We start from the raw sequence: 19,097 nt of genomic DNA on the forward strand, positions 1-19,097 counted from the left end.
TTGTCGTAATTAATCGAGTGAAGCCATGAGGTTAGCTGGCGAGGTGGGGTCTACCGGCGGGCTTCCTCAACATGCTGATCTACTTGCACTCGAACATTAACCTTAGAGTGAGATTAAATCAGGCGGGAGCTCTATGTAAAGAGATCAGCACTTTGAGGGGACTACACCAGGGATGTACCCAGGCACCTTGTTTAACATTTTTATTTCTGACATTGGCGACAGTTTGGTGAAGTATGGGCTGGTGTTGCCTAGACTAAGTTCTCAGCATCTGGAATGGATGGCCTATGTGGACGATGTCCTTTTATTGGTCTATACTGAAATCGGTCTGCAGAGGTTGCTTGGGGCCCTAAAAGAGCATCCAAAAGTAAATTATTTGAGAATTAACAAAAGTAGGACAATCCTGACACACTCCAGCTCCCAAAGACCGGCCACATTTAAATAGTCCCTAGAGAGGGTACCACTGGAAACGTTGGACCATTTTACATACTTGTCATCACCAATCTTTTCAAAGCTCATAAATGTACTCTGGTGGCTCTCCCCAGCTCTAAACAAAGAGATCATTAATTCAAGAAATTGGGAAGGTTCTAATTAGATATGGCTGATTTTCTTTTTAGAGCCGGTGAAAAAATATTCTACTGCAAAGGCCATCCCCAATAATCTTTTAAGGTTTAGAAACCATATTGTGGTTTGATTGGAATTGGTTCTAGGCAGCTGAAGCTGCCTTTGGAGGATTGTCATCTTTGCCAAATTGTGTTCCTAGAGAGGTGGTCAGATTTGAGCTGGGCCTTCTCTCGCTGAAAGCAAGATTACTGTGAGTCTCCTTCTGAATGTTGTAATCAATGGAGTGACAAATGTAAATTGTGGTTTTGCAATGTTGATTCAGACGCCAGTCACTGTTAAAGTTAAAATGTGGTAATGGGATTGGATCACCACGCGGGAGGTCCTTGATAAATACAGACTCTACCAAGATTTATTCCTGGACCACAAAGTGGGGTCGCTTAACCCTATATTCAGACGTTTCCCAATATGTACTGGATGCAACAGTTTTTACATTTCAGACTGAACCTGAATCGAACACGCGAAATCTTTAAATATTAGAAGTAAAGATGATTCAATTAGTGGTTTATGTAGATTTTGTAATTCGTCTGATTCATTTGAAACTTTGAAACATATACTTTCACTGCCTGAATTTAAGGGAAAAGAAGCAATTCTTTTTTTTTAAATATTGTGAAGAGATTTCAGAATATATGATGAAGATATATTTTGGCACCGGATTGTAGCTGGTTCTTATACATCAATTATAATTGTCATATAAAGATTTCAAATTTAGCCTGATATAATTATTGCGAAAGGACACTAGATGTTCGTTTTTTTTTTTTTTTTTTTTTAGGTACCCAACCTGCTCGCATAAGGATCTTCTTCTTTTTTGATAATTCTTGGCTTTTGCTGGGGCAGTGACCCTTGTTTTGTGACTTTTTTTGATGCACTACAGTGCACCCCATTTTTCCCTGTGATGATGCCGTTTTAAGTGCCCCACTCTCAAAACTGCTGACCTGCATGTTTAAGACCTGTCCTTTGTCCTTCTTGTAGGGAGTGTGTTAGAGTGGATGCTGATGATGCTTATTGTGAGGCTGGTAGAGAGGTTGTATATTCGGTGAATGCTGTTCAGAGAAGGTTGAGGAAGAAGAAGCCCTATTCCATTGTACTGATTAGTGGGGTACCTGTTTCTATGCTCATAGACAGTGGAGCAGACTACACTCTGATCAGTGTGCAGGTATGGAAAGAGAAATGTAATTGTTGAACGTTTTGGGAGGATAGTGTGAATGGGTATGGGGATGTGCCTATAGACATTATAGGAAGTTTGAAGGAGAGCTACAATTTAAGGAAAGGAAGTCCATAGGCACCATTTATGTTGCGAACAAAGGTGGAGAATTGCTTTCGTGGAGTGACGAAGCAGAGTAAAAAATTAGACTTGATGCGAGTCACCCAGACCAGGTGTTATCGGTGAAGAGTGTGAGAATGGGTCAGGATGAAGGTTAACTGTTGCTATAACTACACAATCTCAATCTGTTAAGCCAAGTTCACCACTTTTTGCCATGTCTGCAATTAAACCGAAGAGGCAAATACTGGCTATAAAGAGGAAAATGCCAATGAAATGCTCCCGTCTACACCTCCCACCTGCATGGTAGAGCCCAACTCAAGTAATCCTGAATGTTCCCTGGAGGAAGCACACCCTTAGTGCGTTTTAATCGGTCCCTTTGCTCTTTTATTGTATTGAATGTACCAGTTAGCTCGCATTCTTGGGGAAACCTACTGTGACTAATTCAAAACCTCCTGTAGAAAGCGTCACAATGACTAGCTTATCCAATGAAGTAATGGACTGTGTAGTTTGCTGTCCCATTTGCCTTCTGATAATTGCATTAAGCCGAGAACTGTTCGGCTGCAAGCTGGGAGGCTTCACAGCAGTATGCCCCCAACTAATGGCCCACACTTCAATTGTGTTATGATGGAAGCCGAACTCCAAGAAACTGATCTTATCTTTCCCCCTCCCACTGCATCTCATGTAGCACCTGTGGCTGTGTCAACCTCTGCAGTTACTGCATCATTGCCGCCCTTTGAGTGTTGGACAAAGTACGCTCTTCATGAGTCCATCCCCGAACCCTCGCTATGTGGAGTGGTGGGGGACATGATGCCATCACAAGTGGACACTTCTACTAAACCTACCCTGTTCGACAAGCAAACTTTTGATCCTCATGGCTCTAGTAGTAGGCCACTATTGGAGGGAGCACTCTGCCAGGCTGATTAAGTTGTAAAGAGGCAGAGAGGCTGCAGGCTAAGGCCACAGGAGCAACAGGGGTTTCTGGCCAAGTAATGTTGGACAGCAGGCTATCTGGCCCCTTACATCCCGGACAGCAAATGGCCCAACCTGTTTATACACAGACTGGTGTGGGGAGCCCAGCCCACAAGCAGTGCATTTGTAGCACTGATGTATCAGATCTCCTTAAAATAAGACATCAAATGTAATCCCTGATTGAGGCAGTCGGGTAGGGAGTGGCCAAGGGGAGCCTACATACTAACTGAATGACACAAGGCCACATTACAGATTGATGCCACATGGCCTAACTCCACCTGTAAATTGCTCTGTCATCCCTAACATATCGCAGGGTGGAGAGGATTGTAGTAGTAGCAGGAACCAAGCCAGTACCAAGTCTGGATGCACCGAAGAGGTTGAAGAGAGACAGCTGACAAAGTCCTGAGAAGCTGTGTTCCTGACAGGAGTACATCACACTGTGCATCTCTAAAATCTAAACCAACGGTAGATGGAGAGTCCTGGCCCAACAATTCTGGTAAGGCAGAACTCCGGAAGAGTCATGACCCACCCTCCTCAACCACCAACTCGCGCAGCGGAAAGATATATTTTTTTTTTTTGTTTTATTGGTTAAGTATAGTTAAACCTTAAACATTACATCCTTTTTTTTTTTTTTTTTTTTTTTTTTCCTTCCATAAAAACATTATTCCTTTTTTAAAACTTCCTTAGGTCCAATTGTCATCAGGTAATGATTGCCCAATCATTGTCCTAGCCTCTCTGTTATCTTATGATCCACTGCTCCATTAGTTCAAGGTGTGATCAATCAAGGTAGTTAGATACTTAAGTATCTAAACCTATTCGTACCGTTCTCTTACTGATCTGATCTGATCTGATCTCGTCTTGATTCAAGTTCAACATTTCAACAAATTTCAATGCATCGAGAGTTTTGCCAGTTTTTTCCACAGTGAGAATTCTTTCCCAATATTGTTCTTCCGTATCCTGGGTGATATTCAATACGTAGTTTCCCATATAGATCTCTCTTTTGCTTTTTAAAGCTGGACAAATTAACATAACATGTCTTATCGTTTCCAGTTGGTCCTTCCGTTTACAGAACCGACAGTATGCAGCTGTTCTGTCAATTTGTCTTCTTTTCCATTTCACTTCTCTGCTATTCCAAATGTTGAGTCTGCAACGCAGCAGCAAGTCCCGATAGTGTTCAGTTGGAAATTTCAACAGATATGGCGGTAAGTTGTTCAAGCCTTTTCTTTCCCAGATGATGTTATGACATAGATTTCTTCTCAGTCTTTGTTCCTGGGTTTTCTCCCAATCTTTTTCCTGAATAACTCTTTTTGCTTTGTCCGGGTTATTCTTTAGGGTATCCTCCTCCAGATTTACTTGCTCTAACTGAGCCTTACATCTGCTTTTCCAATCATTAAGCATTTTGTCTTCATTCAGGATGTTCGTCCGGGCTAGGATTTCAAATGGTTTAGGTGGTATATCCAAAATGCACTTTCTATATAAAGATAGGGTTTTCCAAAGTACGACAGAGTTTATTGATTGGAGTCTGAGCTCAGTTCTAATGAGCTCCACAGGTAGTGAGGTTGGTAGGCGCAAAATTTTGCGCCAAAAATACGCTTCACAGAGATTCCAAACCTCCCATCTCAGGGCTAAGAGTGCTTCTGTGGCATAAGTGATTACTGCCACCACTTTTTGCTTGTAGAAAGTCACAATTGGAGTAAAAGAAAACTTTCCATATCTGCGATGTAAACAAATCCCTTGATTTGTCAGAGCCACTAGTTTTTCCCGGATCAGTGAGTAGTGCGCCTGTTCGTTGCAGTTTTTGTTTATCATTATCCCCAGGTAGAGTGTCATTTCTACTTCTTCCAACTTCTGGTTTTCTAATGACCATCGTATGGTTTTTCCGGACTGTCTTCTGCCCCGACTAGATTCCATTGTTAAGATCATGGATTTTTTAATGTTCATCTTCATGCTATTTTCTTTTAAGTAGTTGTTAAAGGACTCAATCCGTCGTAGGCCTATTGGTGTTTGATCGATGAATACCGCATCATCGGCATACAGCATCCAAGGTATTTCTTTTCCATTTATTTTCGGCGGAAATGCACGAATCTTCTCCTGAGCTATATTCATATCGGCCATATACAGGACAAAGAGGAAAGGGGATACTGCACAGCCCTGCTTGATTCCTCTAAAGGTTCTAATCCTCCGCGAGAGTCCCCCATTGCTTGTAATTTGGACTTTAATTGAGGTATCAGTGTATAATGTTTGAATAGCTTCAAGCAGATCCTTTGGGCATCCCCAATTTCTCAACTTTGACCACAAGAGCTCTCTATTGATTCCGTCGAAAGCTTGTTCGAGGTCAATAAATGCAAGATAGAGTTTTTTTTTTCCCGGCTAATGTCTTTGCCTTTAACAAATTGATCAAAAAAAGATTCAAGGCAGTGCCAACTCCACTTACAAAGGCTGATTGTCTTTCATCTAGGATTTTCGCCTCGGTGGCCCATTTTTTTAGATCTCTCAGTAGCAGTGATGCAAATAGCTTACCGATTGAGTCTAGGAGTGCTATGGGCCTATAGTTCCTAGGGTTTTCCCGATCTCCCTTCTTATATATCGGTACTATATAAGCCTCCGTCCATGTGGCTGGTATTTGTTTGGTTTTCATGATTTGTTGAAATAGTATATATATTAGATCCGTCCAGGACTCGGTTTTCTTTTAGTAATTTGTTTGAAATGCCATCTGGACCAGCTGCTCTTGAGGTACTAAGTTTTTTTATCAGGGTTCGGATATCATCCTTGTCACAGTTCAAGGCCCACGGAGTTGAGTCCGAGATCTCTTTTATGGTTTTTTCCTGGCTTTCGCCTTCAAAAAGGGCAGTGTAGTGTTCGAACCATTTGTCTTCTGAGACTTGATTGATACCTACGGCGGATTGATTGTGCTCTCTGTCGTTAAGTAAGTCCCAAGTACTTCTAGCGTTGTTTGCCGATATGGCTGCTATCATTTTTTCCGCATCCCTCTGCAGTCTTAGATACCGAGTTTGTCTCAGCCAATTTTTATATGATTGTTGACATTTTCTCAGGAGTTCGAGTCTTTCTGGGCCATTTTTCCTTTTTATGAGTCTCACTTCTGACCTATATTGTTTCCTTCTTAACACTAGTTGTTCATCATACACATGTTTTTTTGTAATGTTCTTTTTTTTAGTTGGATCATACTTAATCTCATGGGCTTCCAACAGCCATTTGTAGTCCACTAGCTCTTCATTGTTGTTTATCGCTTTTTTATATCCTAGTATTAGATTCGGGATTGCCCGATTTTTAATTCTCAAACGGTTTCTTCCCCCTGTAGCCTCAGTTTCCATTGTTCTTTCCGTTCCTCTATTGGTCCTTATTTCCCAGATGAGTTCAGTTGCTAACAGGCAGTGATCGCTACTCGTTTGTTTTTTTACTGTAAAGGAAAGTATCCGATCCAACATGTTTCCTCCCACAAAGCAATAGTCTAAGCAAGCACCTGATTTCCCACTGTGCCATGTATTAGCCCCTTGGAGATCTCCCTTAGTCTGGCCATTTAACATCTTCATCTCACGGATTCTCATTTCTTGCATCCATACCTTTTCTTTTCCTAGCAGGTGTTCAGTAGCTTTGATCTTACCATCTTTATCCAGGATTTTGATATTCAGATCTCCATTTAGTATTATCAGCTGGCCATATTCCTCCATCATGGACTGATCAATTATCTCTGTGATTGACTTTATGAAGTTCGTCTGACCCTGCATGTTCTCACTCCAGTAGACATTGATCAGGACCATTTCTTTCGGGATTTTTGGGCGTTCCACTTCGGATGTTACTTTCAGGATTTGTACATAGGGGTTTGGTGTCAGATGTTCCCTTACTTTTAGTGGACATTCCAGTTTCTTAAGTATCAAGAGGCCTCCAAACGGTCTACCCTTTGGCCCCTTTCTAGCCGGGTTTGTGTAGACCTCATAGCCCTCACATATAGGGGGTTTACGTAGCCATGATTCTTGTATTGAGATAAAGTCATATTGGGTCAGGAAATCACATTTACTAGAGAGCAGATGTTTGAAACCTCTTGTATTCCATGAAGCACAAAGGATCCGGTTTTGCTCTTTCTCCGTACTCTATTGTTTCTTCTTGGAATTCAAAGCATTTGCCATCCAGGCCCATTCCTTTCTCCGATTATCTACTTCAGTAGGTTTATTCATATCTCTCCTTAAGTTTTCCGAGTTATCCACTGTGAACTTCAGGGTTTTCAATATCTCCTTACTCTTTTTAGTTGATAAAGACTCGTCCTCCTCAAATTATTTCTCTTTCTTCCTTTTTTCATTGTTTTTCTTCAAATTTTCACCCGGAATTGCAAATCTAGTTTTTACTGGGTTTTCCTTCATTGGCTCCTTTCTTTGTTCTGTATGGGCTTTATCTTTTAATTGTCTAGATTCCTCGCCCCAGTTTTCTAGTAGGAACCCTTTTTTTCTTAATGTGTCTGACACATCCAAAAGTTTCTGCTTTGTGTTTTTAGATGACAAGTGCAAGATGACTTGGTCTAGCCTTTGTTCCTTTGGGAATTCCACTATTTTTATATCTTCCGTTGATATTGTCCTTGGTGACAGGGCTTGCTTGCAGAGCTCCACCACGTATCTTCTATTTAAGATCACCCTTCTTGGTCCATTTGCAGCTGTTTCTAATTTTAGATGATGTCCTTTGGATAGAATGGATTTCTTCTGGGGTGATCTTAGCGGTAGCACTTTCCTTTTCTTGACTTCAATGTCCTTTTTTTTTTCCTTATCAGTAGGTTCTTTAAGACAGGGGTTATTCCGGATTTTTTTTTCCAACCTCCCCTCGTTCGCCATTTCTTTTCTTCTTTGTTCCAATGTCTTAAATCTAATAGATTCCTGGTCCGAATCCACTTCAGTTTCCTTTGAGCCCCGTCTTCTTTCTTTTTCCCTGGTGTTTTCTTGGGCGATTTTCTTGTGGGGCTTTGGTTTCAGATCTTCCTTGGATTTTTGGGTTAGATCTACTGTTTCCCAATTATCTAGAGTTTGCCAATCCGAGATACTTATACTATCCCAGTCCTCGTTCTCACTATCGGATTCCAACAGCTCGATGAGATCACTCAAATTTGCTTGTTGTTCTGGATCCTCCCTGCTTTCTTCCCTTAACACCTTTTCTTGATCTTTTAGTCCCTCGGTCTCTACATGTCCACTAATACTCATCTCTCTTCTAGATTTCTTAGCACAATGTGAGTTCTCTCTTCTTGGTGGAGTTCTCAAGTTTCTCAAAAAGGCTCTTGAACCATTTACTTTGCGTTTAAGGGGTTCGTTTTTAGTTTTTTTCCCTTTTTCATTTAATGCACTTACAGTCTCCCTACCATTTCGGTTGGTCGGATCCTTCGGAGTTGCCCCTGCAAATATGGCAAAGGCGGATCGTTCTAAATTTACAGAGGTCAGTTTGTTAGTCTCCTTTATCCCAGTCGGGATCGAGGTCACTTCTTCTTGGTGTTGCTCCTTTAGATTTGGGAGATTTGGTGCATCCTTTTTCAATTTCATTGGTCCTTTGCCTTCTTTAAGTTTTCTATCCGTACAATCCTCCTTATTCCTTTGGTTATATTTGTGGGTGCTTCTCATCCATTTACAGTCTTCTAAAACTGCCTCCATTAACACAGATTTATCAGTCGCATCTCGCCTAGCTAGATCACTAAGGCGAGATTGCCAAATTTGAGTTAGTTCAGCTTCTTTGTTTGTTCTTTCATTTAAACTCTGTAGGGCCGAGGTCATATTTACATGATTCTCTTTTATTTGAGAGTTGGTGATAGTTACCTCTTGTACCGAATCTTTAATTGCCCCATAGAGTTTGAGAAAAGGGGCTATTGTTATAGTTAGCGAGGACATAACCACTTTTTCAATGTGATTCAAGTCTTTTTCTCTTTCAATTTTACAGGCCTCAGTTATTGTCCTTAGAATTTGTTTATTCCATGTGTCTTCTGTAGGCCTGTTTTCCTCATCCAAGATTAAGCAGCTGGCTAGATTGCTTCCCGTATGATCCTTCCTTATTTGTACGTTTTCCATGCCTTCATTCACCCTAGCCACTGGCAAAGTTTTGTCTCTCCCGTCCCAAAGTGGCGGATGAGTTTCTTTCACAGTTGTTATCTTTTCTCGATGTCCAAAAGGAGGTATGGCGGTATTCTCAAGCTGTTCTTTATCTAAGGCAGCCATTTTTTCATTGATCAAGCAAAAACTCCTTCTTTTTTCTCTTCCTATTTTATCCGTCAGTATAGTGATGTCTTGCATAATTTTATCTGCCAAAGATAGGTTACTCAGGCTAGCTGGTGCAGTATCTGCTGCTCTGTTGTTGTTCGATCTTTCTAACGGCCTCTGCCCTCCCAGGCGCGGGAATTAGTGGAACCTGTGTCGTAGTCATATGTAAAAGCTCCTTTATTTACTTCCTTTAGGGGATTTGCAGATCGATTCTCCTTTTCCTTTGTGGGACTAATTCTTTCTTCCCTATATGGTTGGAAAATGTCTATGGGCTCTTTCACTATCATCGATAGTCTTCTGGGGTCAGTATTTTTATTCTGGTTTATCGAGTCCTGCAGAGCGTCTTCGACCTGTCCCAGATCCAGCATATCCCATTTGTCAACTTGATCCCATGATGTTTCTATTGTTTGCTGGCTATGAACAATGCTAGTCATTCCAGAACTAAGTTCTGCCGCTATTGGCCTTGTAGGGTTTTCTAGACTTCTGTCCAGAGTTTCTTGAATTAGTGATTCACTGAGGTCCACTCCTATTCCATCTTTATGAACTATTCCGAGGGCCTCGTCCTCTGTTTGTAGCGTCATCTGATTTCCTACCATGTTTTCAAGTGGATTAGTTGATAGTAGGTTTGATTTTGTTGTCTCCTTCTCCTGTGTGGAGTTAGAGTTCTTACCTGCTGGCACTTCATCAGGTGGAGTTACTATCTCCTCACAAATATCCTCAATTGCTATTTCAGCTATTTCATTGGATTCCAGAATGCTTTGTCCTGCTACTTCCCTCTCAGAATTCTTCTTTGATACTACCTCTACCTGGCATGGAAATGTTGATGGGGAAAGCATTTTTATGGTTTCTCTTTCCGTGGAGATGGTACATGCCATAGGTAGTTCTGGAGAGTTGGGTGCCAACCACAGCTTATCACCTTTTCCCGCCAACTGTGAGGGCGATTTTTCCATATTTGATTGATTGTCTCCTACCGATAAGCTTTTCCTTTTATCAATACCGAATGGTAGTCGGCTTTGTTTTAGCATCGTAGTTCTCAGGGTTTGCTCCAGGCTCCCATTTATTTCTGGGAGTGAAGCGAATCTCTCTCTTACCTGCAGTCGTGTTCTTAATCCTGTCCCTTGCGTACCCTTTGAGACCGGAATTGACTTCATTCTCTCGAAGTGATCTTCGGTATCTCTCGGCGCAGTAAGTTCCCGCAACTGGTGTCCAAGCAGTACCTGTACCGCCACCGCCAGCAGCCGAACAGCTTAACAGCTCCTTCAATCCACAACAAACGATGCCCTTTGCGCGCCGGGCTTAGTGCCGCAAGGGTGTCCGGGGGCAGGTCTTATTGCACTTCCTGATGTCGTCACGGAGGGCGGGCAGGGGGCGGAGCCAACTAGCGCTACAGCGCTCGAGCCTGCACGGCCCTCTCCTCGCAGGCAGGCACCTCAAATCCTCCAACGGCTGTCAGAGGGCAGGTGAGGGGGGTGAAGAGGGGTCGCAGCCACAGCTTAACAGCTCCTTCAATCCACAACAAACGATGCCCTTTGCGCGCCGGGCTTAGCGCCGCAAGGGTGTCCGGGGGCAGGTCTTATTGCACTTCCTGATGTCGTCACGGAGGGCGGGCAGGGGGCGGAGCCAACTAGCGCTACAGCGCTCGAGCCTGCACGGCCCTCTCCTCGCAGGCAGGCACCTCAAATCCTCCAACGGCTGTCAGAGGGCAGGTGAGGGGGGTGAAGAGGGGTCGCAGCCACAGCTTAACAGCTCCTTCAATCCACAACAAACGATGCCCTTTGCGCGCCGGGCAGCGGAAAGATATCTTGGAGAAGGGGGTGAATATTTTTAAATGGGGTCCCCAAACTGTCCCCCCTACCAGTATGAGTTCAGGGACACGTTAATTAATAAATGCTCTCACTGGATGCAGACAGTGAAGGGGTGTGTGTTTAGGAATCGCATTATAAGCTGCACCAGGATTAGCCAACTGTGGGGCTTCACCCTTGACTCTATTCCAATTGACCTTGTGGAGCCAGTTTTGGCCAGGAACATATTAGCCCTTGACTGGAGATGCCAGCTAAAGACCACCACAATAGAACTCGGTGCTCAGCCCTTGGGAACCCTGTCACGGCAGTCAGTGCTCACAGGAGCAAACATTGTCCCATTGGGGAGAAGGGTTCGGATTGATTCTCCCGACCTCTCTATTTTACAGCCTAAGGGTCATTAATATATGTTTTTTTTAATTTATATTTATTTTATTGTTGCGTCTGTAGTTTACATAAAACCTTACACAACATTAAACCCATTAACCTGTATATAAAACATTAAAACAAGTACAAATCATCAAGAATAAACAGATAAAATCAGTCTATTAACAATTCATCTCCATCTCTAAAAAGAATAAATTAAGATGCATATCTCAAATGCACTTTACGATTTCGTTTCATGCCTATGTTAATTTTTTCCAATTCTTCCATAATACACTTCATTTTGTATAGTACCAACGTTAAAGAAATACTAAATCCCCATATGAGCCGACTCCAAAATAAGTCAACTGACATAACGAGGTCTCTGTCATATCTCCCTTCAAAGCAAATTGCACGAGTAGACTCAAAATGAGTACAAAAAAGCACCAAATGTTTGTGTCTCAGTGGCAGCAGGGATTTTACAGAAATGACACCTTGTTTCCAGCAATCCTCCCTCTGTTTCAGTGCTGGAAGACCAATGTCTAGTCCTCTCCAGAGTGGGTATCTGATTCATTCTAAAGCGCATATATATTGATCTTACCCTCTCACATGGGAAACATCGAATGTAAAGGGGCAGGCATTCTTTAGCATGACCATAACAAGCATATTCCTCATAGGTAGAGAGTTCCCCAATCTTATTTGCACCATCAGCCCAATCCGCCCTCAATAAGAACCTCTTAACCAACCCTGGACGTTGGATAAGATCTTCTGATTTTAGACCAAAGGAGTCCAAAATAAAGGTCATTTTAAAGCAAAATTTCTTTAGATGGAACCGTTTCAGTTCTAACCAACTCAGATAAGGTTTCATATAGTGAGTTATTGGGTGGAACCAACATTTTTCTATATAACAATAACTGTTTCCATTTAAGTCTGGTTTCCATGGAAATCAAACATAACTCGCTTCGAATAATAGCATTGGGGATAGATCTTGATAAACCGAGTAAGTCCTTCCACAGTTTCCCTTGTAGCGTATTCAGGACAGGACCCATTTCGTGAGTACAGATGTCCAGGCCATATAGTAATATTGGCTCACATTTTGCCATATAAAAGCGCCTCAGAGGTAGAAGTGAAAATGTACATGTTCTTGCTTTCAAGACTCATTTGTGAAGTAAGGTTTTTCACTTTGTCCTCAAGGCTATGTCTCCCCAAGTTTTCAGACTTACTTTATTAGTTAGGTTATAACCTAAATAAGTAATGGCTTGGACCTGCTCTACCGGTTGTTCTCCCATAAACCAAGAATATTTTTTTTTTATTTTAGTGAATATCAATATTCGTGATTTCGAAGCGTTTGGCGCCAAATTATTAAGTAGGGCATATTGGTAAGAGACCCATCTTCAATCTGAGTCCCCTAGGGGTACGATCTAACAAAATAAAATCATCGGCGAATGCCATCCATTCGATGGTCACCGTACCCAGTCTAGTAGGAGCAATAAGAGGACCTTCCCAAATGCCCTCAACATCACTGACCTACAGATTAACGATCTGCGGAGCCAATGAACAGCCTTGTTTCACTCCTATATAGGTGGGTATATTCTCTGATAATGTGCCCTCCTTGGTTAGACGAACTCTAATTGAAGTGTTCGTATGGAGAAGAGCTAAAAGCTGTACAAGTTTAAGAGCGGTGTTCATCTTCAGCATCTTACCCCAAAGTCTCGCTCTGATAACCCCATCAAAAGCGTTGGAGAGATCTAAAGAGGCTAAGAATACCTCCCCTATATTAGATTGATGGACATAATCTCTTAAATGGGCCAGTATCGTGCCGCTCAAACTGGTACCTAATTCCGCTCTAAAACCAACCTGAAATCTACTAAGACAGGAATTTACCCTCACTGCTTGATTAAGGTCTCTTAAAAGTAATATACCAAAGACCTTACTTGCCGCATCTAAGAGGGCTATAGGTCTATAATTGTTGGGATTAAGGATGTCACCCATTTTGAACACGAACTATAATGCTTTGAGTCCACAATTTTGGTATAATGTGGGTCTCAAAGATGGACTCAAAGATAGGTTTTAAGACCTTTGCCCACAGTTCCGGTTCCGCCTTATAGCAAAGGGAGGGATGCCGTCCGGCCCTGGTGCCCTTGACGGCTTAAATTTATTAATCGCCCAAATGTCATCCCAATCCCAAGGACAACCACCCTTAACTGGGGTTTCCAAGAGTGAATCTGAGTCCACAACGAAGACCGGCGGGAGAGAGAATTTTTTAAGATAGTAGGCATACCAAACCTCCTCTGAGATGGGGCAATCTAATTTATCTCTGGCAGGGGTTAACATCGAATTTAAAGTCGCCCAAAAATTAACCTCCTTTCCCTTACAGAGATTTTCAATCATGTGTTGGTGAACTTTTAAGTAGCGATCCATTTTCAAAGATTTAATAAAATTCTTATGTCTCATAATGATTCTTTTTTTGTAACTCTGAAAAAGTTCTTTCGGAAGGATCAGGTGGGTAAGTTTTGCCAATTCCCTTTTAGTACGTTTGGAGTAGTGTATCACCGAATCCCGACTAACACTTTTTCTATTAAGTGACGTGGGTCTCGAAAGCTTGGTGATTTTATAGGCTCAAGCCATGAGTATATTATAAAACAACTTCCCATTGGCGAAGTGCTGCCTTGATGTATCAAATGTAGGGCCTCACTTAGGTGATTCAGGATAAGAACCTTACATTTTTTAACAGTATGGTGGTTCCAAGTGACTGTTCTACCATTAGGGCCATGTATTCAGGTTTTACTTGTCTCGCTTGGGTCTGCAACAAAAAGGGGAAATAAATAGGGGTATGATCTCCCAAGTCTGAATCTAGGGGGAACAGCGAAGCCCTAGATTGCTTCCAGGTGTTAGAGACATAGAAAAAATCTATCCTCGAGGTCTTATTTCCCCTCTTCCAGGTGTATTTAGGCAGCGAATAGTTATCAGCATGGTCCACCAATCCCAAGTCCCATGTTTCAAGGAAATGGTCCCATCGAATCCCCTTCCCAACAGTGGAACAAATCTCATTAGGAATATCTCCCCTCTCATTCCACCAACTACCTTCTGCACAGGCGGCATTAAAGTCCCCACCCCCCCCAAAACGCAATATGATTTCCCAACCCCTTCTCGTACCACTCCCCTAAAATCTCTCCCAATTCCTCTTCTACAATTTCAAAGGGCGTTTTAAGCTCGTTCCAATATATGGGGTTTATGTTTGGTCCCAGGATAAGAAGCCCTCACAATGAGCCAAATCTTTGAGACATACTTTTACCACATGGCCACTATATTTAATCTAAATGTTACTTCATTTAATGGAATTGATGTTGTTATATTTGTGATGTTTTGAATTTGTTGTGGAAAACCTTTATGGCTCAACGCTGAATAAAGGTATGAATAACTGACTGGCTATGTGCAGCTCCCTCACCAAATACTCTCCTCCTAGGTCCCTTTGCTCCCACTCGCTGCTGGTTAAACGCTTCTCCAAGCTGTGGGCAGATCTCTCTCCTCGGCTGGCTCTCTCCTCTGGAACAGCCTCTCTCCCCCTCTCTCTCTCTCCTCCTCTCTCTCTCTCTCTCTCTCTCTCTCTCCCACTCTCGCCTGCTCGCTCTCTCCCGCTCTCTCTCTCCTGCTCTCTCTCCTGCGCTCTCTCCCGCTCTCTCTCTTTCTATCTCTTTCTCTCTCTTTCTCTCAATCTCTCCCCTCCCTTCTTGAACCGGATCGCCTCAGGTTCCGCAAGCAACTCAAGAGTTTTCTCTTCTCCTCCTTCCCTCTCTCCCTCCTGTGCTAACTATCCCCAAAGTCTGAGATTGGCGGCCTAGTCCCTCAAGAGTTGTATAGGGTCCTGGCCTTCTGCACAATCGCCACCAGCATCGGCCCCCCTGCACTGGCCTCGGGGCCCACACCTGCATGTGGTTTTGTCACAGGCCTGTACTTACCGGCTAGGTGGTTGATCTCCCCCTCGCTTGGTACATCTTCGCCCTTGCACTTAACGGTTGCCTCTGCATCCGGCACTTCCCCACTGGGGGCCCTTCCAGCACATAACCGCTGCCCCCACCCCTTTCTCTTTTCTCTGCACTTGCACGTTCCGAATGTCACAAGGCGTAGTAGGACCGCTGTTTGTTTTATATTTTTGTTCCTAGCTCCCTCCCTTTGCCTTGTGGACATGGGGTGTTTCGGTTATCTCCCCCACTACCTGTCATTTCAGGCAGTCAGTAAGAACAAGGTATCGTGAACAGTGCTTAAAAAAAGTACAGCCACCATTTTAGGCAAATGGTGACCCCTGTGTCCCTCCTGCAGCTGCAAAGGCAGCCTGCGGTAGAAGTCCCAAAAAGTAATGCAAAAAGGTACCCTCCCCTCACCCTGTCAGATGAACTTGCACCAGTAGCTAGATGTTACTGGAACAGTGAGAAAAGGGAGACATTGGTTCTCCTTGGCACTCCACATAAGGTGGGGTTTGCTGATCTCACAAAATAACATACAGGAGGGACAAAAGGGTGTCCCCCTGCCCTTGTAACAGTAGTTAAGCCAGGTAAATTAAAAATGGAATGCTCATGGAGCCTCCAGCAACACTGCACAGAAAGTGCTGTTTGCTGCTATAGTAAACGGTAGATGCCAGAAAACATGGATGAAAGCAGATCTCCATTAAAAAGTATCAAAAGGAGATGAAAAGGGTTCCCTAGTACAGAGTAAATGAATGAGTGAGTCTGGAAAAAAGTTCCCACTCCTCAGGGGAGAGAGTCCAAAAATCCAATATACCAGCAGAAATGCCTGGGAACTAGCAAAGTGGGAAGAATTACACTCAAGAAGGAAATTCTACCTAACAGCAGCTCCCCTTGCTTCCTCAAGGCCTCCTGTTCCTGCCCCTAGCCGTGAGTGACGCATTCCACACCCCGTCATTCCACCCTTGCTTTGCTCGATTAGGTACTTTCTTGTGAGCAAAATGGGAGATGTTGCCCCACCTTCACATTTTGTAAGACATTCTTACTTGGTGCATTATTTAACATTTCATACCTAGTCAGAATCCTATTTCTACACTTTTTATTCTATCCGTTATGTTATATGTTGAAGACTTTACCAATCTTGCATGCTCTTAGCCATAGCTCTGCCCTCCTTTCAAAATACAGAGTCGTTTTTATTTAAAGAGCCCCACCATTGCATTTGCAGTCTCTTCCCCACTGAGAAAGCAGGAATGTTTAAGCAAACACACCCGCCAATGAGGTACCACTCGAAACGTGCTGCGTAACCGTGATCATTTTTGACAAATCATGTTCAATAGACGTTGATGTTCTGAATCAAAAGTGGTTATAAACATAATCTCAAAAACATGGAAAGTCAAATTTTTGTATAGATCACCAAACCAGTGGGTGGGTAGGTGCTTGGAGGTTCTGCTATCTGATTGGAACAATTGGGTAACTTGTTTGAAAAGGCCTCAGAGCATGATCAGTATTGTGATGCATAGAGGGGTGCCCATCAGTTAAAGAGCATGTCAAGTTGGCATTGGTCACTTGATATCTGAGCTCTCTGATGGATAATCCAGTTTGGGAAGCTGTCACTCCAAAGAGATGAACACAGATGGGATACCGTTCACTGTAGGCAGGTGGATAGAGGGTGAATGACCAATTCCTAATGAGAATTACGGCAGTACAAGGTGGTAGCTATTTTTGTTAGGCAAGCTTCTCATAGAGTTAGAGCATGCAACAGCCTCCTCGCCAGCATTGTTGGTGGAGGTAAAATCTGTATATTCAAAGAGGCGGGGGGCAGAAACTCCACAAGGTTTAACCTGCAGATATTGGAGGATCTATTGAAGAACTATTGGTGGGTGGGCTTTATATAGTGCAGGTCTCTTACTATTTAAATGTATTGTGCTCTTGAATTCAGTCGCATGTATGACCCTCTCTTGGCCACTAAATTGACACACTCTGCTAGCCATTGGTGAGTGATCACTCACTCTTCCAACATTTGTGGTGCATGTATGTGGAGAAGTGGCGTACATACCAGGTGGCAAGGGACTTTTTTGACTGGCTGGTAGCTTTAGCGTGCAAATGATTAGCCCTGGCTCTGTCTTCTGCTTCTCATTTGGCCCAGGCATCTGATAACGATAATAGGAGCCGAAGCATTGAGACTATGCCTTCATGAATCCTAAGATGCACACGTTCACATGGTCAAGTTCTGTACAGAAATGCGCTGAGGTTTGTGATGCTTTAATTCATTTGTGTTGTCTTTTTAGATTGAGTACAAAAAAGCTGTGACTGGCAACCAGTGGCATAAACGCCTGGAGTTTGCGAGCGGTGAAACAATCGTCATGCACAATCCCAAGGTAACCTTGTTGCATGTGATCTAATTGAATGACTGTCCCTCTGGTTCTCATAGGCTTTAAAGGACCATGGCATTGGATTGTCCCACTAATGTTTGGATATTCTGTGTGCAGCAAAAAATTACCTTACGCATAGCTACGCTCTCTTCTGTGTGGACTCCTCCTTTTTCTGGTATCTTTTAGGATGACTGCGTGTTTGCAGAGAACCACCACTTTATTATCATTATTTTTTCTCCAGGTTATCGTTCAGTTCCAGCCGTCCGCGGTTCCTGATGAATGGGGCACCACGCAGGATGGGCAGACAAGGCCTAGAGTTGTAAAACGTGGAATTGATGATGATCACGATGAAATACCTGATGGTGTGTAAAGAAAAGTAATGCAACCTCTGAGTGTAATCTCCTTTCTGCAACATCAGTGACAATGATGGCTTTAGATAACTTGGGTCGAGCTGATGTGTGCCAGCATTGTTTACTCGCTTGGTTGAAGGCTGTGCTCTCGGAACATGACGATGATTGGCACTTCTACCTCTTCAGAAGCACATCCTGCTTCACCAATAAGGCAGTGTCATGAATATAGTGTCACAATGGGGCTGTTTCTCTGGTTAGATCTCATCTTGGGGGGGGTGGGGAGAGGTGGAGTGTTAGGGGAGGGGCTCTGTCAGTCAGGTGGAAACCTTTATTAGCATGTACTTGTAGTTAAAAAGATATGCATTTGTTCCCAAAAATGTGCACACTTTTTAAGATTCTCATGTCTGTCTCACCTACGGATCACTTTTACAGTCCTCATTTTAAGGTTAAAGGGTCTAACCAACGGTTTGAGTATTATGCTGCACTCTTTTGGTTTTTGATAAATATGCAGACAGTGCTTCCTGGCTGATCTGTCTTGCGAGAGAGCAGCGCTCACTTGATACTTAACCAGTCTGATATTTGTGCCAGTTAAACTACTTCTGAATGTGGTTGGACTTGTGAGGTGAGAAGTATGGCAGTGCCATCCTTATATAAAGGCTCTTGTGCTGCACAAAATAAAAGGTAATTCCTTTAAAATCCAGGCCTTTCAGGTACAGAGATGCTGTTTTGCAGTGGTAGCATGCATGCTGCCATCTTGATGATGTGCTTATTCGTGTCCTTTGCAGGTGAGCTACCAGAAGTCGACCATTTGGTGTTCATGGTCCATGGCATCGGCCCAGTGTGTGACCTACGCTTCCGGAGCATAGTCGAGTGTGGTAAGTCTAGCTGCTTTTCAGCATATTGCGTGAGACAGCATTCAGTCCCCTGAATCTCTAGTTGCTCTTTCTTGCTTTTGGACTGTATCAAGTAGCTTCAGTTTGAATGATGGCTGCTGTCGTGTCCGAGCTATTTCTGCAGGAGTGTAGATGAGCCCACCAGGCCCCCTAAACTCGTACGCCAATCAATTCTTTAAAACAATTGCCAGGCAGGAAAACGCAAGGGGAAAGGGGGAAGTGGATAAAATAACAGACTGGTCACCCGCCAGTCACCCTCCCCACC

The 19,097-nt window shown here is 43.2% G+C and overlaps 1 protein-coding gene across 1 annotated transcript in view; it reads left to right on the forward strand.

The window, feature by feature from the left end:
- The window catches only part of SEC23IP (SEC23 interacting protein), a 449,917-nt gene that overhangs the window by 167,176 nt on the left and 263,644 nt on the right, over positions 1–19,097 (forward strand). Inside the window, exons 5-7 of the mRNA XM_069611949.1 lie at positions 17,506–17,595; positions 17,831–17,951; positions 18,725–18,814. Of these exons, the coding sequence (XP_069468050.1) occupies positions 17,506–17,595; positions 17,831–17,951; positions 18,725–18,814 (301 nt within the window). The remainder of the gene's footprint in view (positions 1–17,505; positions 17,596–17,830; positions 17,952–18,724; positions 18,815–19,097) is intronic.

The sequence above is a fragment of the Ambystoma mexicanum genome, chromosome 8 (genome assembly GCF_040938575.1).
Source record: "Ambystoma mexicanum isolate Mex_15411 chromosome 8, UKY_AmexF1_1, whole genome shotgun sequence".
Classification (NCBI taxonomy): Eukaryota; Metazoa; Chordata; class Amphibia; order Caudata; family Ambystomatidae; genus Ambystoma; species Ambystoma mexicanum.